At 44.2% G+C, this 22101-nt stretch overlaps 2 protein-coding genes across 2 annotated transcripts; both read right to left on the reverse strand.

Moving 5' to 3' along the window:
• Positions 1–883: 883 nt before the first annotated feature.
• On the reverse strand, positions 884–13275 carry LOC119794635 (zinc finger protein 513). The gene is made up of 7 exons (XM_038302264.1): positions 13160–13275; positions 12623–12862; positions 3127–3249; positions 2921–3058; positions 2397–2843; positions 1745–1929; positions 884–1669 (listed from the first exon to the last, which is right to left on the reverse strand). Exons 2-7 carry the CDS (start codon positions 12660–12662, stop codon positions 1139–1141), a joined length of 1464 nt encoding a protein of 487 aa, XP_038158192.1. The 5' UTR covers positions 12663–12862; positions 13160–13275; the 3' UTR covers positions 884–1138.
• A 1396-nt stretch (positions 13276–14671) lies between these two features.
• Positions 14672–20020, reverse strand: LOC119794667 (THAP domain-containing protein 2-like). The gene is made up of 3 exons (XM_038302308.1): positions 19725–20020; positions 16957–17105; positions 14672–15521 (listed from the first exon to the last, which is right to left on the reverse strand). Exons 1-3 carry the CDS (start codon positions 19951–19953, stop codon positions 15228–15230), a joined length of 672 nt encoding a protein of 223 aa, XP_038158236.1. The 5' UTR covers positions 19954–20020; the 3' UTR covers positions 14672–15227.
• Between the last annotated feature and the right edge of the window lie 2081 nt (positions 20021–22101).

The raw sequence follows: 22101 nt of genomic DNA on the forward strand, positions 1-22101 counted from the left end.
AAAGGATAAACTAAAGGGATAAACTAAAAGGATAAACTAACGAGATAAACTAAAAGGATAAACTAACGAGATAAACTAAAGGGATAAACTAAAGGGATAAACTAAAAGGATAAACTAACAAGATAAACTAAAAGGATAAACTAACGAGATAAACTAAAGGGATAAATTAACATGATAAACTAACGAGATAAACTAAAGGGATAAATGAGATAAACTCAAGGGATAAACTAATGAGATACACTAAAGGGATAAATTAACATGATAAACTAACGAGATAAACTAAAGGGATAAACTAACGGGATAAACTAAAGGGATAAACTACAGGGATAAACTAACGAGATAAACTAAAGGGATAAACTAACGTGTTAAACTAACGGGATAAACTAAAGGGATAAACTAAAAGGATAAACTAATGAGATAAACTAAAGGGATAAACTAAAAGGATAAACTAACGAGATAAACTAAAGGGATAAATTAACATGATAAACTAACGAGATAAACTAAAGGGATAAACTAACGGGATAAACTAAAGGGATAAACTAACGGGATAAACTAAAGGGATAAACTAACGGGATAAACTAAAGGGATAAACTAAAGGGATAAACTAAAAGGATAAACTAAAGGGATAAACTAAAGGGATAAATTAACATGATAAACTAACGAGATAAACTAACGAGATAAACTAAAGGGATAAACTAACGGGATAAACTAAAGGGATAAACTAAAGGGATAAACTAAAGGGATAAACTAACGGGATAAACTAAAGGGATAAACTAACGAGATAAATTAACATGATAAACTAACGAGATAAACTAAAGGGATAAACTAACATGATAAACTAACGGGATAAACTAAAGGGATAAACTAAAGGGATAAACTAAAGGGATAAACTAACGAGATAAACTAAAGGGATAAACTAAAGGGATAAATTAACGAGATATACTAACGACATAAACTAACGAGATAAAGGAATTAAGTATTGTCTATGGGTATACTGGTCTGACAGAACAGCGGCAGCGTCTTAAGGCGTTTTCCTGGAGCCGTCTCTAGGATCTAAAGATAAATCAGATGCCGGTTTAACGGTTTAAACTGTGAATCCTGATTGTCTCCGTTATATTGTAGGGTCAGATGTCTCCTTCTAGGGCTCGTCCCGCTGCGGCCCCGGGCTCTGGGGGGCCGGCTTGTCCCAGCTGTCCGTGCGGTGTCCGTGCTTCCTCTGGTGGCGTTTGTAGTTGTCCCAGTGGCCCGTGGTGTAGCCACACTCGGCGCAGGCGTACGGTTTCTCCCCCGTGTGCCTCAGAGCGTGCCTCTTCAGGTTCATGCTCTGGTTGCAGCGGTAGCCGCACACGCCGCAGCGGAAGGGCTTGGCCCCCGAGTGGATGCGCTGGTGGCGCCGCAGGTTGGCCAGGTTGCCGCAGGCGTAGCTGCACGACGGGCACTGGTAGGGCTTCTCGCCGGTGTGCACGCGCATGTGGCGCTTGAGGTTGTCAGGGTGGGAGGAGGTGTAGGAGCAGTGGGGGCAGCGGTGGGGCTTCTCCTCACAGTGGGTGTGGGAGTGGCGGCTCAGGTGGTTGGGGTAGTGGGACAGGAAGGAGCAGTGGGGGCAGCAGTAGAGCTTGGAGCCCCTCCGCCCACGCCTGGGGGGCCCGTCTTTGCAGCGACGGCACACCTGAAAGAGGAGGAGCGGGAACTTTGGCTGTTTGCTGTTGCTATGGATACAAGAGATTAAAGATCTTGCTCTCACCTGTCCCCCCTCCCCCTCCGCCTCCCCTCCATCTTTCTCCCCGTCCAGGTCAGCCTCCTCCAGGGTGAGGCCACACAGCCGGCAGCACAGGGGGAAGAGGAGCACCGGGAGGGGCCCCGAGGGAGCGCCCAGGCCCCCCAGGGTCCGCAGGTAGGAGGAGTCCTGGGACACCCTGAGGGTGAGCTCTGAGGAGCACAGAGAGAGAAAGCCGTTCAGGATGAGGCGTTCCCCTCAGCATCCATCAGGTCAGCAGAGGTTCACGTTCAGCTCCACCAACCAACCATTTCCTCTTCCTCTTTCTCTGCTTTCTGCTCCGTCAGAGATATGAGAAGCTCCGCAACATGGAGGCGCAGCTCAGACTCCTGTTCTTTCTAAATTACCTCCGACCGCAGCGAACACAACGACAGGAGCTATTGGAGCAATTTACCTTTTACAGGTGTAACAGTCAAATACTTCCAGGACAAGACCTTATTACCTTTGTAACAAAAAAACAAAAGTGCTTCTATATTAAAGAAGCGTGAAAGAGTTTTAGATATATGTTATATTTATTTACGTTACGTAAGTTAAGAAGTTATTTACGTTAAATCTAATGAGATCAGATTATTTTATCAGAACTAAAAACGTCGGTTTCTCCATCTGAGCGCCACTTTACCTCCTTCACTTCCACCTTTCGTCCTCCTCCCCCATTTCTTCTCCTTCTCCTGCGTGTGCATGCGCTGGTGCCTCCGCAGGTTGCCCAGGGAACTGCAGGCGTAGCTGCACTGCGGGCAGCGGTAGGGTTTCTCCCCGGTGTGGGTGCGCAGGTGGCGCTGCAGGTTGACCAGCTGGGCGGATGCGTAGGAGCAGACGGGGCAGCGGTACGGCTTCTGGCCGTCGTGGATCCTCATGTGGCGCTTCAGGTGGTTGGAGTAGCGCGAGGCGAAGGTGCACAGAGAGCAGGAGAACAGCTTGGAGGGGACGCCGTCTTTACTGACGGGTTTCTTCTTCCTGGTGGAGGGATGAGAGGGGTCCTCCTGAGGGGAGGGGGTGCAGGCAGAGTTCTGCTGCTTCTCCTCGCAGCTGAGACAGTAGAGCTCCGCCCCCAGGTCCAAGCCCACACCTGGAGAAGGAACAGCGAAGGATGGTTGAGAGGGAAGTCTAGAGCGATGCATAGGGGAAACCAGAAAGGTTGGTTACCGAGGCCCAGTCCGGCCCCCAGAGGAGTGTCCCCCAGCAGCAGGCCGCAGCCTTTACAGGACAGCAAGGCGGGGAAGGCGGCGGCCGTAGGAGCCGAGGGCTCGTCGTCCTCCGCGCTCAGAGAGAACACCGTCACTCCTTCAAGCACAAACATCGTCAGCTGTGAACCGACAGACCTGAGCCCGTCTGCAGGGGGCGCCACCCACCTCCGTCTCTGTCCAGCCCCGCCATCTCTGACGACCCGAACTCCAGCTCTCCGTTCAGCAGGAAGTCGCTCTCCAGGACCGGGCAGCTGGGCTCGCACGGCGCCGCCCCATCCACCGACTCGGCTGCGAACAGGAAGGAGACGAACCAGGAATTATCAGAGGAGACGTTTCTAGAAGACGTTCCGCAGTAGCTACCAGATCTGCTCGGTTCTGCTTCTGCAAAACATTGTAAAACATTGCGGTCGCCCAGACAACGATAATAACATCCCACAGCGTCCGTTAGCGTGTCTAATGATCGATTAAGTTTTACCTGATCGATAACAAAACTGAAAAAATCTGTTTATTGTGAACAAAGTAACAATTAGAACCTGATATATAGAGCTGGGGAGCTCTGCGGCTAGCTGTAGCTAACAGGTTAGCCTCTTTTAGCTCGCTCAGTTAGCCATATTAAGCTACACTACTTTTAAATTCATGTCAACAACAAACGTTTGTTTTCTACAAGTAGAATAACGGTTTTCTTTGTCTAAAATCTCTATGAAAGTAATTTTTAAGAACGTCTTTTGTCCTCCTCCATATGATGGCGTGATAAGAAGGGGCGGGGCCCCGAGCAGATCTGGTACTGACACTGGTTACGGATGGAGGGATTTCCACTTAGAACGGTTTATAAAGAAAAAAAACAAAGGAGAAGCTGAGAGGAAGAGCAGGAGAGGAGGGAGGAAATGAGATTAGTTCAGAGGAGGAAGAGGGTGATCCTGCTGCAGCGAAGCATGGAGGGAAAAACAGGATCTAAGGGCCAAGAGTCAGAGAAGCCAGCAGCTGTAAGGAAATACGAAAAATAAACGTTAAACTACCTCGGCGGGCGTGTATCCATTTAGTCGTGTACAAAAAAACGATTTAGTTACTTTCTGGTGTTTTTTGAAACATATGGCAATCTGACATTACATTTTAGTTTTTTTATACCTGACTAAAGGGACACACGTCCGTCAAGGTAGTTTAAAGTTTATTTTTCGTACAAAACTAAAGAAATAAATGCAAATCTGACGTCTTGAGGAGGCGTATTGACTAAAGGTATGCTGGGCTGACGGACAACGGCTCTATTAAAGAGGATCCATGAAATCAGGTTCCTCCGTTTCTACTGGACAGACTGCATCCTTCACCAGGAGGAAACCATGGGGAGCAAGGAGAAACCAGGAGGAAACCATGAGGAGCAAGGAGAAACCAGGAGGAAACCATGAGGAGCAAGGAGAAACCAGGAGGAAACCATGAGGAGCAAGGAGAAACCAGGAGGAAACCCTGAGGAGCAAGGAGAAACCAGGAGGAAACCATGAGGAGCAAGGAGAGACCAGGAGGAGCAAGGAGAAACCAGGAGGACACCATGAGGAGCAAGGAGAGACCAGGAGGAAACCATGAGGAGCAAGGAGAAACCAGGAGGAAACCATGAGGAGCAAGGAGAAACCAGGAGGAAACCATGAGGAGCAAGGAGAAACCAGGAGGAAACCAGGAGGAGCAAGGAGAAACCAGGAGGAAACCATGGGGAGCAAGGAGAAACCAGGAGGAAACCATGGGGAGCAAGGAGAAACCAGGAGGAAACCATGAGGAGCAAGGAGAAACCAGGAGGAAACCATGGGGAGCAAGGAGAAACCAGGAGGAAACCATGAGGAGCAAGGAGAAACCAGGAGGAAACCATGAGGAGCAAGGAGAAACCAGGAGGAAACCAGGAGGAGCAAGGAGAGACCAGGAGGAAACCATGAGGAGCAAGGAGAAACCAGGAGGAAACCATGGGGAGCAAGGAGAAACCAGGAGGAAACCAGGAGGAGCAAGGAGAAACCAGGAGGAAACCATGAGGAGCAAGGAGAAACCAGGAGGAAACCATGGGGAGCAAGGAGAAACCAGGAGGAAACCAGGAGGAGCAAGGAGAGACCAGGAGGAAACCATGAGGAGCAAGGAGAAACCAGGAGAAAACCAGGAGGAGCAAGGAGAGACCAGGAGGAAACCATGGGGAGCAAGGAGAAACCAGGAGGAAACCATGAGGAGCAAGGAGAGACCAGGAGGAAACCATGGGGAGCAAGGAGAAACCAGGAGGAAACCATGAGGAGCAAGGAGAAACCAGGAGGAAACCATGGGGAGCAAGGAGAAACCAGGAGGAAACCAGGAGGAGCAAGGAGAAACCAGGAGGAAACCATGGGGAGCAAGGAGAAACCAGGAGGAAACCATGGGGAGCAAGGAGAAACCAGGAGGAAACCATGAGGAGCAAGGAGAAACCAGGAGGAAACCATGGGGAGCAAGGAGAAACCAGGAGGAAACCAGGAGGAGCAAGGAGAAACCAGGAGGAAACCATGGGGAGCAAGGAGAAACCAGGAGGAAACCAGGAGGAGCAAGGAGAGACCAGGAGGAAACCATGAGGAGCAAGGAGAAACCAGGAGGAAACCATGGGGAGCAAGGAGAAACCAGGAGGAAACCATGGGGAGCAAGGAGAAACCAGGAGGAAACCATGGGGAGCAAGGAGAAACCAGGAGGAAACCAGGAGGAGCAAGGAGAAACCAGGAGGAAACCATGGGGAGCAAGGAGAAACCAGGAGGAAACCAGGAGGAGCAAGGAGAGACCAGGAGGAAACCAGGAGGAGCAAGGAGAGACCAGGAGGAAACCATGGGGAGCAAGGAGAAACCAGGAGGAAACCATGAGGAGCAAGGAGAAACCAGGAGGAAACCATGAGGAGCAAGGAGAAACCAGGAGGAAACCATGAGGAGCAAGGAGAAACCAGGAGAAAACCAGGAGGAGCAAGGAGAAACCAGGAGGAAACCATGAGGAGCAAGGAGAAACCAGGAGGAAACCATGAGGAGCAAGGAGAAACCAGGAGGAAACCATGGGGAGCAAGGAGAAACCAGGAGGAAACCATGAGGAGCAAGGAGAAACCAGGAGGAAACCATGAGGAGCAAGGAGAAACCAGGAGGAAACCATGAGGAGCAAGGAGAGACCAGGAGGAAACCATGGGGAGCAAGGAGAAACCAGGAGGAAACCATGAGGAGCAAGGAGAAACCAGGAGGAAACCATGGGGAGCAAGGAGAAACCAGGAGGAAACCAGGAGGAGCAAGGAGAAACCAGGAGGAAACCATGGGGAGCAAGGAGAAACCAGGAGGAAACCAGGAGGAGCAAGGAGAGACCAGGAGGAAACCATGAGGAGCAAGGAGAGACCAGGAGGAAACCATGGGGAGCAAGGAGAAACCAGGAGGAAACCATGAGGAGCAAGGAGAAACCAGGAGGAAACCATGAGGAGCAAGGAGAAACCAGGAGGAAACCATGAGGAGCAAGGAGAAACCAGGAGAAAACCAGGAGGAGCAAGGAGAAACCAGGAGGAAACCATGAGGAGCAAGGAGAAACCAGGAGGAAACCATGAGGAGCAAGGAGAAACCAGGAGGAAACATGAGGAGCAAGGAGAAACCAGGAGGAAACCATGAGGAGCAAGGAGAAACCAGGAGGAAACCATGAGGAGCAAGGAGAAACCAGGAGGAAACCAGGAGGAGCAAGGAGAAACCAGGAGGAAAACCATGAGGAGCAAGGAGAGACCAGGAGGAAACCCTGAGGAGCAAGGAGAAACCAGGAGGAAACCATGAGGAGCAAGGAGAAACCAGGAGGAAACCATGGGGAGCAAGGAGAAACCAGGAGGAAACCATGAGGAGCAAGGAGAAACCAGGAGGAAACCAGGAGGAGCAAGGAGAAACCAGGAGGAAACCATGAGGAGCAAGGAGAGACCAGGAGGAAACCCTGAGGAGCAAGGAGAAACCAGGAGGAAACCATGAGGAGCAAGGAGAGACCAGGAGGAAACCACGAGGAGCAAGGAGAAACCAGGAGGAAACCAGGAGGAGCAAGGAGAGACCAGGAGGAAACCATGAGGAGCAAGGAGAAACCAGGAGGAAACCCTGAGGAGCACGGAGAAACCAGGAGGAAACCATGAGGAGCAAGGAGAGACCAGGAGGAAACCATGGGGAGCAAGGAGAAACCAGGAGGAAACCATGAGGAGCAAGGAGAAACCAGGAGAAAACCATGAGGAGCAAGGAGAAACCAGGAGGAAACCATGAGGAGCAAGGAGAGACCAGGAGGAAACCATGAGGAGCAAGGAGAAACCAGGAGGAAACCATGAGGAGCAAGGAGAGACCAGGAGGAAACCATGAGGAGCAAGGAGAAACCAGGAGGAAACCAGGAGGAGCAAGGAGAAACCAGGAGGAAACCATGAGGAGCAAGGAGAAACCAGGAGGAAACCAGGAGGAGCAAGGAGAGACCAGGAGGAAACCATGAGGAGCAAGGAGAGACCAGGAGGAGCAAGGAGAAACCAGGAGGAAACCATGAGGAGCAAGGAGAGACCAGGAGGAAACCATGAGGAGCAAGGAGAAACCAGGAGGAAACCATGAGGAGCAAGGAGAAACCAGGAGGAAACCATGAGGAGCAAGGAGAGACCAGGAGGAAACCATGAGGAGCAAGGAGAAACCAGGAGGAAACCATGAGGAGCAAGGAGAAACCAGGAGGAAACCATGAGGAGCAAGGAGAAACCAGGAGGAAACCAGGAGGAGCAAGGAGAGACCAGGAGGAAACCATGAGGAGCAAGGAGAAACCAGGAGGAAACCAGGAGGAGCAAGGAGAAACCAGGAGGAAACCATGAGGAGCAAGGAGAGACCAGGAGGAAACCATGAGGAGCAAGGAGAAACCAGGAGGAAACCATGAGGAGCAAGGAGAAACCAGGAGGAAACCATGAGGAGCAAGGAGAGACCAGGAGGACACCATGAGGAGCAAGGAGAAACCAGGAGGAAACCATGAGGAGCAAGGAGAAACCAGGAGGAAACCATGAGGAGCAAGGAGAAACCAGGAGGAAACCATGAGGAGCAAGGAGAAACCAGGAGGAAACCATGGGGAGCAAGGAGAAACCAGGAGGAAACCATGAGGAGCAAGGAGAGACCAGGAGGAAACCATGAGGAGCAAGGAGAGACCAGGAGGAAACCATGAGGAGCAAGGAGAAACCAGGAGGAAACCAGGAGGAGCAAGGAGAAACCAGGAGGAAACCATGGGGAGCAAGGAGAAACCAGGAGGAAACCATGGGGAGCAAGGAGAAACCAGGAGGAAACCATGAGGAGCAAGGAGAGACCAGGAGGAAACCATGAGGAGCAAGGAGAAACCAGGAGGAAACCAGGAGGAGCAAGGAGAAACCAGGAGGAAACCATGGGGAGCAAGGAGAAACCAGGAGGAAACCATGAGGAGCAAGGAGAAACCAGGAGGAAACCATGAGGAGCAAGGAGAAACCAGGAGGAAACCATGAGGAGCAAGGAGAAACCAGGAGGAAACCATGAGGAGCAAGGAGAGACCAGGAGGAAACCATGAGGAGCAAGGAGAAACCAGGAGGAAACCATGAGGAGCAAGGAGAAACCAGGAGAAAACCAGGAGGAGCAAGGAGAAACCAGGAGGAAACCATGAGGAGCAAGGAGAAACCAGGAGGAAACCATGAGGAGCAAGGAGAAACCAGGAGAAAACCAGGAGGAGCAAGGAGAGACCAGGAGGAAACCATGAGGAGCAAGGAGAAACCAGGAGGAAACCATGAGGAGCAAGGAGAAACCAGGAGGAAACCATGAGGAGCAAGGAGAAACCAGGAGGAAACCATGGGGAGCAAGGAGAAACCAGGAGGAAACCAGGAGGAGCAAGGAGAGACCAGGAGGAAACCATGGGGAGCAAGGAGAAACCAGGAGGAAACCATGAGGAGCAAGGAGAAACCAGGAGGAAACCATGAGGAGCAAGGAGAAACCAGGAGAAAACCAGGAGGAGCAAGGAGAAACCAGGAGGAAACCATGAGGAGCAAGGAGAGACCAGGAGGAAACCATGAGGAGCAAGGAGAGACCAGGAGGAAACCATGGGGAGCAAGGAGAAACCAGGAGGAAACCATGAGGAGCAAGGAGAAACCAGGAGGAAACCATGGGGAGCAAGGAGAAACCAGGAGGAAACCAGGAGGAGCAAGGAGAAACCAGGAGGAAACCATGGGGAGCAAGGAGAAACCAGGAGGAAACCAGGAGGAGCAAGGAGAGACCAGGAGGAAACCATGGGGAGCAAGGAGAAACCAGGAGGAAACCATGAGGAGCAAGGAGAAACCAGGAGGAAACCATGAGGAGCAAGGAGAGACCAGGAGGAAACCATGGGGAGCAAGGAGAAACCAGGAGGAAACCAGGAGGAGCAAGGAGAAACCAGGAGGAAACCATGAGGAGCAAGGAGAAACCAGGAGGAAACCATGGGGAGCAAGGAGAAACCAGGAGGAAACCATGGGGAGCAAGGAGAAACCAGGAGGAAACCATGAGGAGCAAGGAGAAACCAGGAGGAAACCAGGAGGAGCAAGGAGAAACCAGGAGGAGCAAGGAGAGACCAGGAGGAAACCATGAGGAGCAAGGAGAAACCAGGAGGAAACCATGAGGAGCAAGGAGAAACCAGGAGGAAACCATGAGGAGCAAGGAGAAACCAGGAGGAAACCATGAGGAGCAAGGAGAAACCAGGAGGAAACCAGGAGGAGCAAGGAGAAACCAGGAGAAAACCATGAGGAGCAAGGAGAAACCAGGAGGAAACCATGAGGAGCAAGGAGAAACCAGGAGGAAACCATGAGGAGCAAGGAGAAACCAGGAGAAAACCAGGAGGAGCAAGGAGAAACCAGGAGGAAACCACGAGGAGCAAGGAGAAACCAGGAGGAAACCACGAGGAGCAAGGAGAAACCAGGAGGAAACCATGAGGAGCAAGGAGAAACCAGGAGGAAACCACGAGGAGCAAGGAGAAACCAGGAGGAAACCATGAGGAGCAAGGAGAAACCAGGAGGAAACCACGAGGAGCAAGGAGAAACCAGGAGGAAACCACGAGGAGCAAGGAGAAACCAGGAGGAAACCATGAGGAGCAAGGAGAAACCAGGAGGAAACCATGAGGAGCAAGGAGAAACCAGGAGGAAACCATGAGGAGCAAGGAGAGACCAGGAGGAAACCATGGGGAGCAAGGAGAAACCAGGAGGAAACCATGAGGAGCAAGGAGAAACCAGGAGGAAACCATGAGGAGCAAGGAGAAACCAGGAGGAAACCATGAGGAGCAAGGAGAAACCAGGAGGAAACCAGGAGGAGCAAGGAGAAACCAGGAGGAAACCAGGAGGAGCAAGGAGAAACCAGGAGGAAACCATGAGGAGCAAGGAGAAACCAGGAGAAAACCAGGAGGAGCAAGGAGAAACCAGGAGGAAACCATGAGGAGCAAGGAGAAACCAGGAGGAAACCATGAGGAGCAAGGAGAAACCAGGAGGAAACCATGAGGAGCAAGGAGAAACCAGGAGGAAACCATGGGGAGCAAGGAGAAACCAGGAGGAAACCATGAGGAGCAAGGAGAAACCAGGAGGAAACCAGGAGGAGCAAGGAGAAACCAGGAGAAAACCAGGAGGAGCAAGGAGAGACCAGGAGGAAACCATGGGGAGCAAGGAGAAACCAGGAGGAAACCATGAGGAGCAAGGAGAAACCAGGAGGAAACCATGGGGAGCAAGGAGAAACCAGGAGGAAACCATGAGGAGCAAGGAGAAACCAGGAGGAAACCAGGAGGAGCAAGGAGAAACCAGGAGGAAACCATGAGGAGCAAGGAGAGACCAGGAGGAAACCATGAGGAGCAAGGAGAGACCAGGAGGAAACCAGGAGGAGCAAGGAGAGACCAGGAGGAAACCACGAGGAGCAAGGAGAAACCAGGAGAAAACCAGGAGGAGCAAGGAGAAACCAGGAGAAAACCAGGAGGAGCAAGGAGAAACCAGGAGGAAACCATGAGGAGCAAGGAGAAACCAGGAGGAAACCATGAGGAGCAAGGAGAGACCAGGAGGAAACCATGGGGAGCAAGGAGAAACCAGGAGGAAACCAGGAGGAGCAAGGAGAAACCAGGAGGAAACCATGGGGAGCAAGGAGAAACCAGGAGGAAACCATGAGGAGCAAGGAGAAACCAGGAGGAAACCATGAGGAGCAAGGAGAAACCAGGAGGAAACCATGAGGAGCAAGGAGAGACCAGGAGGAAACCATGAGGAGCAAGGAGAAACCAGGAGGAAACCAGGAGGAGCAAGGAGAAACCAGGAGGAAACCATGAGGAGCAAGGAGAAACCAGGAGGAAACCATGAGGAGCAAGGAGAAACCAGGAGGAAACCATGGGGAGCAAGGAGAAACCAGGAGGAAACCATGAGGAGCAAGGAGAAACCAGGAGGAAACCACGAGGAGCAAGGAGAAACCAGGAGGAAACCACGAGGAGCAAGGAGAAACCAGGAGGAAACCATGAGGAGCAAGGAGAAACCAGGAGGAAACCAGGAGGAGCAAGGAGAAACCAGGAGGAAACCATGAGGAGCAAGGAGAGACCAGGAGGAAACCATGAGGAGCAAGGAGAGACCAGGAGGAAACCATGAGGAGCAAGGAGAAACCAGGAGGAAACTATGAACAGCATATATTTTTTTAAATATTTTTTCCCTTTAAACTTGGAGATATATCTTATTGCATGCTGCATATCCCAGTAAATCTGTTTCGCCTTTAAATCTGCAGCTCTGTTTCTCTCTGCTGTTCAAAGAGATTCATTAACCTCTTTACTAATATAATGATGCCAGAAACTAAATTTCAAGATCCATAGAAGCTCTGCAGTCTGATTCCGTCTGTTCAATAAGAAAACTTGTTCATTTCAACCTGTAACTGGGAGTCATGGTCCTCTGAGACGCTTTTTTTAACTAATAAACAAGAAAACAACATTTGAACTGTTTCCTCAATCTTCTTGCATTATATATCTAACTTGTATAAACTTTTCAATTGTTGCCATTTTAGCTGAAAAAGCTCCGTATGTCTGACAAACGGATTTTTCGGTGGCATGTCTAATTTTTTTTACTTTTACTTAAACATCAAAGTATCCGCTGGTTAATATTCAGTGAGTGTTGCTGTGTCTCTCATCTAACAGCCTAGCTCTGCTCTACGCAGCGAAATTCGACCGCTAATCAGATGACTCAAAGCGACATGAGCGCAAGGACCGAAAACGCTCTAAAAACAGATCGCTGCATCCGGCCTCTGTTACCTTTAGCTAAATAAAGGAGCAGAAAAGGGGGGAAAAATGGAGATTATTGGTGGGACATGTCCACACCAGTCCTTCAGGAAGTTACGCCTGTCATTCAATATCAATTTATATTTTTTTTCTGTTTCAACTTTTATTTTTTCAGCTTCAAATTTGTAAGTTTACAAAAATGTTGAGCCCTTTTTGACTCCATAGCAGGAAGGATGAGGGGTGGGAGGTCAGGAAGTGGAGACAGGAAGCAGAGAGGAGGAGGAGATAAGGCGGCCTGAGGAAGAGGAGCAGATCCTCCAGTTTAACCACAGCTGATCCAGTCTGAAACCTCCAGTTTGGCTTAAAGACAAATCCAGCCTAATCTGAGGTAATCCCAGAAGTACTTCCTCATTCTGCGGGGAGGGAGCAGACAGAGAGCCGCAGGTAGACTCACCTTTCAGCGGCTGCGGGTGGGACTGCTTCCTCCGCGGCATGCTGGAGCCTCTCAGCCCGGATCCTGCGCTCCTCCGGTGGGCTGGGCAGCGCGCGGTCAGCCGGGAGGCTCCGACCCGTCCGTCAGCCAGGCAGGCAGGCAGGCAGCTAACTGCATGTCATCATCCTCCTCATCTTCATCAGCTCCTTCCTCTTCCTCTTCCTCCAACGGACAGCAGCAGCGGCCAGCTCCGACTACCTCCTGGGAAAACACCACCGGAAAACAGCTTAAATAAAACTTTAAAATGTATTAAAATTATTACTAAATAAAGGTTATTAATGATTAACTGGAGTTTCACAAATAACAACGCGATACACAAATTTTTAACTTTTATTTTTCTGGACTTAAGCTGCCACTGTCGTTGTTTTTCAGCAAGTAGACGGAGCCATTCGGGTTTAACCTCAGTTATTTCACCTCTAGGAAAATAAAGACTTCATTTAAAGTTCGGAGTAAAGTGAAAACTTAAAGCCAGGTCTGTCAGGCTGATGGCAAACATACCTGTGATCAAATCCAAGAGCAGGCAGAGGGACAAACATGACGCTAAAACTTTAAATCCATAGTTTGCTGCTGTCAGACTGCTGACACCGGCTTCTGCGAGCCACGTGACCTCAGTCGGCAGCAGGGGATTGTGGGAGATGTGGTCCCAAACGGGTCGATGAAACATGAGCTGAAATAGTTCTGAGACGAAAAAAGAACCAAGACTACGGTAGAGGATTAGGGCCACTGAAAAAATAAAAAATAAAGGTTCATTTCAGTTTAATATGGGGGAAAAAAGTCAGAATTATGACTTTAATCTCAGAATTTTGACTTTTTTTTCAGAATTCTGACTTTAATATCAGAATTCCGATTTTTTTTCTACGAATTTGACTTTAATCTCAGATTTCTGACTTTAATCTCTGAATTTTGACTTTTTCCTCAGAATTCCGACTTTAATCTCAGAATTCTGACTTTTTTCTCAGAATTCTGTAATCTCAGAATTCTGACTTTTTTCTCAGAATTCTGACTTTAATCTCAGAATTTTGACTTTTTTCCTCAGAATTCTGTAATCTCAGAAATTTGACTTTTTTCCTCAGGATTCTGTAATCTCAGAATTTTGACCTTTTTCCTCAGAATTCTGTAATCTCAGAAATTTGACTTTTTTCCTCAGAATTCTGTAATCTCAGAATTTTGACTTTTTTTCTCAGAATTCTGACTTTAATCTCAGAATTAATTCTGCCAGCTAACAAACATGTTAGCATCCAGCCGTAGCCATGTCTGTTTTAGAGTCTAACTCTCTTGTTTTAACCACCTTCTGCTCCTCCATTAATCAAATATCATCACCAGGGAACCTCAGGGACGGAAAAAGTCGCCTAATTCCATAATTTTCCACCAATGTGTTCCTGTTTCTCCCAAAAAAACTCACATCTTTGTCAGTGAAGCTGAGTGGCCATCCATATTAAGATCTAAAATTCTGAGATTAAAGTAAAATTCCCCCGTCCCTCAGTGAGGTCTAGAAGCATCTATCTATATCCAGCCATTCAGCAAAGATGATGCTACATGGCTCTACATCTTATTTGGATTTTGACCAATTAAATGACCCTAGGCCCTTGAACAATTTAATACCTATTGTATATTAAGATGGAAATTAGTTAGCAAATTTAATAACAGTATAAAAGCTAAGCAAAAAACTTAAAAAGCTAAATAAAAATTCAGTAAAGTGAAACAGTTGTAGCTTGTAAGAGGCTAACTTACGAGCACAAATAAATAAGTGTGGAAATAGATGATGAAACTCTGTAGTACCCAAGAGCCTGAAGAGCTTTGTAGAAGTAAAGTTTACAAAATAAAGATTCAAAAACATAAAAATAAAAAAACTCATGACTTCTATGTGATAAAGAAAACTGCAAGATTAGATTTTAAACAACATTTTATTTCCAGCTGATTTTACACTAAAATTTGGTTAAAAGGGATTTCCATATATTTTGGTTATTACAAACATGAAGGTATATGATGTAATAATAATAAAAAATTACATAATGTGAGAGGCTGTAACAGTGGTAGAGTTAGATGACATGTTAACTGTTTCTGTCCAGACTGGCCTTTTGTAAGTTTAAACATTTTGACCTTTTTCTGACTCAATATGGAGTCAAAAAGAGGTCAAAATCTTTGTAAACAAAAGGAAAACAAGAATGATATTTAATGTCACATTTTTATTAATTTTACAGCAATATCCCTCCAGCGCTGCTGCAAGCTGTCAATCATGTTTCCCCGCCCACTCCTGTCAGATTAGGGTCAAAATCTGAAGGTGAAAAAAACGGATTTAAAAGTGTAAAAAAAAAAAAAAAAACATGGAACTGAAAAAGGAATTTAAAACTTAAAAAAAAACTGAAAGAAAAGGATTTGAATCTGAAAACATAAAATCTAAAACCGCAATAAAGAAATAAAAAGAAAAAGTGTAATTAAAATACTTAACTGAATTAGTTTTTTCAAGCTGAGGGGACGAATTTAAATTTTCTTTTTTTTTTTAAGTTTGCTTTTTCAGCTTCTCAGATTATAAGGGAAACGTTTTAGATTCAATATCAACTTATATTTATTCTGGTTCAACTTTAATTTGTACAGTTTCAACTTTTATGTTTTCAGTTCCAAGTTGCCAAACATTTTGACCCCTTTCTGACTCCGTAGACCTTCCATCATAAGGGGACAGAAGGTCACACTGCACCCCCGTGTCACAGGTCTCTGTTTTCGTACACTGTGTGGCCGAATCGCAGAAACTTCGTCTTTTCCGTTTTGGTCTTCTGCTGGTGGACGCCGCGCTGCTCCTTTCTTCAACAGTAACACTTTTCCTTTTGCCATTAGCGCCGGTACTTCCAGGAGCTTCAGAAGCCTTAAACAAACAGACATTTCTTTAAAAATATATTTTTAAGCCATATCCATAAACTATTTTTATAAAAAATTAGGCTAGAGATTGTTAAGTTGCAACATTACGAGAATAGTCATAAAATTATGAGATAAATGTCATAAAATTACAAAAATAAAATCGCAACGAGAAATCTCATAAAATTAAGAGAATATTATCTTAACATTACGAGAACAAAGTCGTGATACTACGAGAATTAAGTCGCAATGAGAATAGTCCTAAAATTACGAGGACAAAGTCGTAACATTACGAGAATTAAGTCTCAATCGGAATAGTCATAAAATGCGAGAATAAAGTTGTAATATTATGAGTATGAAGTTGCAACGAGAATGGTTACAAAATTACGAGAAAAAAGTCGTAATATTACGAGAATTAAGTCGCAATTAGAATAGTCCTAAAATGACGAGAATATAGTCGTAACATTACAAGAATTAAGTCTCAATCGGAATAGTCATAGAATTACGAGAATAAAGTCACAACGAGAAATCTCATAAAATTAAGAGAATATTGTCTTAACATTACGAGAACAAAGTCGTAATATTACGAGAATTAAGTCGCAATAAGAATAGTCCTAAAATTACGAGGACAAAGTCGTAACATTACGAGAATTAAGTCTCAATCGGAATAGTCATAGAATTACGAGAATAAAGTCACAACGAGAAATCTCATAAAATTAAGAGAATATTGTCTTAACATTACGAGAACAAAGTCGTAATATTACGAGAATTAAGTCGCAATGAGAATAGTCCTAAAATTACGAGGACAAAGTCGTAACATTACGAGAATTAAGTCGCAATGAGAATAGTCCTAAAATTACGAGGACAAAGTTGTAACATCACGAGAATTAAGTCTCAATCGGAATAGTCATAAAATTACGAGAATAAAGTTGTAATATTACGGGTATAAAGTCGCAACGAGAATAGTTACAAAATTACGAAAATAAAGTCGTAAAATTACAAGAATTAAGATGCAACGGGAATCAGTCATAACAATACGAGAATAAAGTTGTAACATTACAAGCATAAAGTCATAATATTATGTGAATAAAGTCGTAAAATGTTTAGAAACAAGTTTTATTTTATAACAACTCTTCCCAGAATCCCTTTCTTCCCTAAAATGAGGACAGTGGAGCATCATGTGAAGTTCTACTTTAGCATCGGTTTGACAAATCAGGAAATCTTTTAGCAGCAGCATCAAACTGGGCAGGATGTCAAAGTGGACTCTGGTTGCTGATTGGTGGAGCTGGTCAGCCGTCATCTACTGGACGGAGCTCCAAGATTTCATTCTGAAACCGGTTGTTGTTTGATGACTTTATTCTCATAATAAAATTGTAGCCTGGCTCTAATACTCTGTGAACTTGCGATTGCTTAGAATAACTTGAATAATAAAACTAGCTACTTACCGTGTTATGTTGTCGGGCTAACTGCCTACGATTCATTGACAAAGGCCGTTTCTTTTTTCCTGTTGTGTAACAGAAGAGCGTGGGAACGGCAGTGGGTGTGAGTCTCCTTCGTTGATTTGCCAGCGGGCTTTCCTCCCCATAGACTCCAGCTACAACAGGAAATAAAATAGTTAGGCTTACAGCTCATATTCATGTACAAAATCAATTCACACACATTTTAATAAAATAACACTAATTCATTCATTTATAAAAATCTTTATTTAATAAATATTTAGTTTATTATTTTATTCCAAAATTAAACATTTAGTTTGTTAATATTTAGCTCAAAACTAAATATTTAGTTTGTTAAATAAATATCAATTTTTTTTTAATTAATATTTACCTTCAAACTAAATATTGATTCCTTTTTTAGATAAATATTTAGCTACAAACTAAATATTTCCCACATTGTTTGGTATATGCAAAGGATGTGGGAGAAATTGAGACATACATATTTATTTATATAAATATATATATGTTAGGATAATTATCATTGAGATATTACAGGTGCTGGTCATAAAATTAGAATATCATGAAAAAGTAGATTGATTTCAGTAATTCCATTTAAAAAGTGAAACTTGTATATTATATTCATACATTACATACAAACTCATATATTTCAGATGTTCATTTTGTTTAATTTTGATGATTACAAATGACAACAAATGAAAATCTCAAATTCATCATATCAGAAAATTAGAATATTACTGAAGACCAATAAAAACAAAGGATTTATAGAAATGTTGGCCAACTGAAAAGTATGAACATGAAAAGTATGAGCATGTACAGCACTCAGTATTTAGTTGGGCCTCCTTTGGCCTGTATTACTGCAGCAATGCGGCGTGGCATGGAGTCGATCAGTCTGTGGCACTGCTCAGGTGTTATGATAGCCCAGGTTGCTCTAATAGTGGCTTTTAGCTCTTCTGAATTGTTGGGTCTGGTGTATTGCATCTTCTTCTTCACAATACCCCATAGATTTTCTATGGGGTTAAGGTCAGGAGAGTTTGCTGGCCAATTAAGAACAGGGATACCATGGTCCTTCAACCAGGTACTGGTAGCTTTGGCACTGTGTGCAGGTGCCAAGTCCTGTTGGAAAATGAAATCTGCATCTCCAAAAAGTTGGTCAGCTGCAGGAAGCATGAAGTGCTCTAAAACTTCCTGGTATGTGGCTGCGTTGACCCTGGACCTCAGAAAACACAATGGACCAACACCAGCAGATGACATGGCACCCCAAACCATCACTGACTGTGGAAACTTTACACTGGACTTCAAGCAACGTGGATGAAGTGCCTCTCTTCTTTTCCTCCAGACTCTGGGACCTTGATTTCCAAAGGAAATGCAAAATTTACTTTCATCAGAGAACATGACTTTGGACCACTCACCAGCAGTCCAGTCCTGTTTCTCTTTAGCCCAGGCAAGACGCTTCTGACGCTGTCTGTGGTTCAAGAGTGGCTTTACACAAGGAATGCGACAGCAGAAACCCATGTCTTTCATACGTCTGTGTGTGGTGGTTCTTGAAGCACTCACTCCAGCTGCAGTCCACTCTTTGTGAATCTCCCCCACATTTTTGAATGGGTTTTGTTTCACAATCCTCTCCAGGGTGCGGTTATCTCTCTTGCTTGTACACTTTTTTCGACCACATCTTTTCCTTCCCTTCGCCTCTCTATTAATGTGCTTGGACACTGAGCTCTGTGAACAGCCAGCCTCTTTAGCGATGACCTTTTGTGTCTTGCCCTCCTTGTGCAAGGTGTCGATGGTCGTCTTTTGGACAACTGTCAAGTCAGCAGTCTTCCCCATGATTGTGTAGCCTATAGAACTAGACTGAAAGACCATTTAAAGGCTTTTGCAGGTGGTTTGAGTTAATTAGCTGATTAGAGTGTGGCACCAGGGGCCATCAATTTTGAACCTTTTCACAATATTCTAATTTTCTGATATGATGAATTTGAGATTTTCATTTGTTGTCATTTGTAATCATCAAAATTAAACAAAATAAACATCTGAAATATATGAGTTTGTATGTAATGTATGAATATAATATACAAGTTTCACTTTTTAAATGGAATTACTGAAATCAATCTACTTTTTCATGATATTCTAATTTTATGACCAGCACCTGTAGATCTGAAAACATTTCCCTCCAAGGGATTAATAAAATAAATCTGATTCCAATTTTGGCAGAATTCAAATGAGCAATTTTAATTTAGATTAATTCCAAGATTCCAGGAAGCTTTTTCAAATCCAAATGTCAGAAATAGTTCCAGGTTTTATTTTTATTGTTTTTAATAAATTTTCTTCTTCTAAATTCAAGTTATATTTGAAATCTCTTAAATGTATCAAATCATATGACCGCCTGACTGAAATACTGATGGGATTGCCCACTGATACACAGCAATCCCAACATGAACCCCCTTGTTGCCATGGTAATAACTGTTTCATTTACTTATTTAGTTATTTATTTTGTTCCTTATCAATGTTGCCTTTTATTTCTATTTTGAAATCTGCCTCTACTCTGCCTCCCACAGACTTATAATGTTGCTATTGCCTTACTTGTTTGTACCCCTGTTTAAATAAAGTTCATACAAAAAAAAAAAAAAAACAGGCAGCAGAGCTGCAGCAGCGCTTTGTTGTTCATTACAAGCATGTTACATCAAATTACTGGTAGGAACATGGACTCTATGGTTCCCATGGAAACCTGTGTCCATGCGGTATCGACCAAAAGAAAAACCTACCGAATATCCTCGCTCTCATGTCCTCTTGAAAACATTCTTTTTCGAAATGTTGGCTACAAATGACGTGTTTTTTCTCCGGCCAGAAGTCCGATGGTAAATCCTCCCTCTTCAGGTTGGCAATCCAACTTCGAACCCGTGGTGGGTCATGAACCGGAAACATGAAATAACTGATGTTTTTATCACTTTTACCCGATGTGTTACAGCATCCAACGGCCATGCACGTGGGCATTGTCAGTTTCACTATAGCTCTGGTGAATTTCAATGGTGAAGTCCTCTGGAAGTCTTCAATAATTGTTGTTGATTGCAGATGTGTCTAGTAGTTCCCATTGATTTAGCTTGGAAAGCGGGGAGAATGGCGCTAGGCTAACCGCACCGTGACGCCACTGCCGGAAGACATTTCTTCTTCTTCCCCTTCTTCTCGTACTAGTATGGCAGGCCGTTTTAACATTTATTAGAAGCGCTGGCCTTTCTAGTTTTCAATTTGTTGATCTCTAAAATTAGATTCTTCCTTCTCAAAACTACATTCCAACTAGGCAGAAATGTACATATAGATATCCTTAATTACATTTTTGTCAGAAAAAAGGAAATTTCAGGATGCCAAAAATATAATTGTACTAGTAGGAATAAACTTTTAAATACCTAGACATCTTTACAAATTTTAGGTGGTTATTTTCACATTTATTAGATTGACCGAATATACATCACAGATGTCTCAAATGCGTTTCTTCCTAGTCAAATTAACATTTTAGATAGCTAGTATAACATTCTTCCTGAAATATACATGTTATATATGAATGTTTGTTTTAGATAGGGAGAATGTTGTTTTAGATATCTAACTATTAATTTTAACTAGGAAGAAATGCATGTGACACTACAATGGCCTGCCATACTGTAGTTTTCCATGGTGGTTGGCAGTAGGCAAACTGGTCAAAGGGTTGCGCATGCGCGAACAGAATAACTTCTGGGTAGCTTCGTTTTTTTTTTTTTATTATTATTCTTTTATCTTTTTCTGGCGGGGGGGTCATTTAGAATATTTTTGTATTTCTATTTATAAATATTGCATATTGTAAAAATGAACAAAAAAGACATACACTTAAACAGCCTTTCGAACGTCACTGTCTGCTCTGAGCAGGGCCGATGGTGACGTCACACAATACAATGAAGAGAATGTAAAACGTTTCCATTTTCTTGCAGAAAAGTCTTCACTACTTTCTATACGATGTAGTTTAGCATTATTTTAGGTTTTAAAGTATATAAATAAGTATTTTTAGTACCGTTATTACATAGTTTTTCTGCGATCCGGAAACTGATAAGGAGTTAAACAGGGAAACAGGAAACAAAATAAATAATAATAAAAAACATAAAAAAAGATAATAAAAAATAAATAAAAAAAAACCCAGAAAAAAATTATGATAAAAAAGATAATAAAAAATAAATAGAATAATAAAATAATAATAATAAAATTAAATAATATTTTGCCGAACTTTATATTTTAACCCAACATAATGAAATACATAATAGAAATCGTCTTTATAATTTCTAATTTATCATTAAGCTATCACTGCCAGTTTCTGACGGTCCTACTCGTCTTCCTATCATACTTTCAACCCTTTCCCAGTTTAAAACCCTTACCTCAAGGTACCTTTCTGCAGCTTTCACTTTTATTTATGATTTTTTGATTTTCTTTGTCGTCTGAGCACTACAATTGATCCCCTCTACCATCAAAATCCTTATTTATTTTTTTTACAACCAATGAATCTCCTCAGATTTTGGAACACTCCTCCAAAGGTTTTGAACTTATTTACTCTGCTGTTAATTTAGGTCTTTCTGACTGGGATGGGATTATTTTTGCAGCGTTAGCATAACTTTTGACTGGATGATCTAGTGAACTGTAAACTGCCTTGAGATGACATGTGTTGTGAATTGGCGCTATAGAAATAAACTGAATTGAATGGAACTTCTTCCCAGCTCTAATTTCACTTTTCATACCTCATCAGATGTTTTGCTCACTTCACAGCCTCGATATGCAGCAGTATGTTCTCCACCACAGTTATATTATTTATCTTTAAGTTCTTTCTCTCACTTTCTACATTCATGCTCTCCAGCACACCTTCCACATTGTTGTTTTCCCTTACATACAGGTGCAATTTGATCACATTTTTGCCATTTGAACAGGGGAGAACTTAGGAAATTTGGGGCCCTATAGGCAAAGACAGGCAGGGGGCCCTCTGAGACAGATAGAGAAATTTTAATAGAATAGACATACATTATTTGTGCTACATTTTTTGCCACTCTTCTTGCCCCCTTTCTTCCAAGCACTAAGCTCACTTAGCTGATTGCTCCTTCCTGTGTTTCCAAAAAGGCCAAAGTAAATAAC

This window comes from Cyprinodon tularosa, unplaced genomic scaffold (genome assembly GCF_016077235.1).
Source record: "Cyprinodon tularosa strain WSP-4 unplaced genomic scaffold, ASM1607723v1 ctg486, whole genome shotgun sequence".
In the NCBI taxonomy this organism is placed as follows: Eukaryota; Metazoa; Chordata; class Actinopteri; order Cyprinodontiformes; family Cyprinodontidae; genus Cyprinodon; species Cyprinodon tularosa.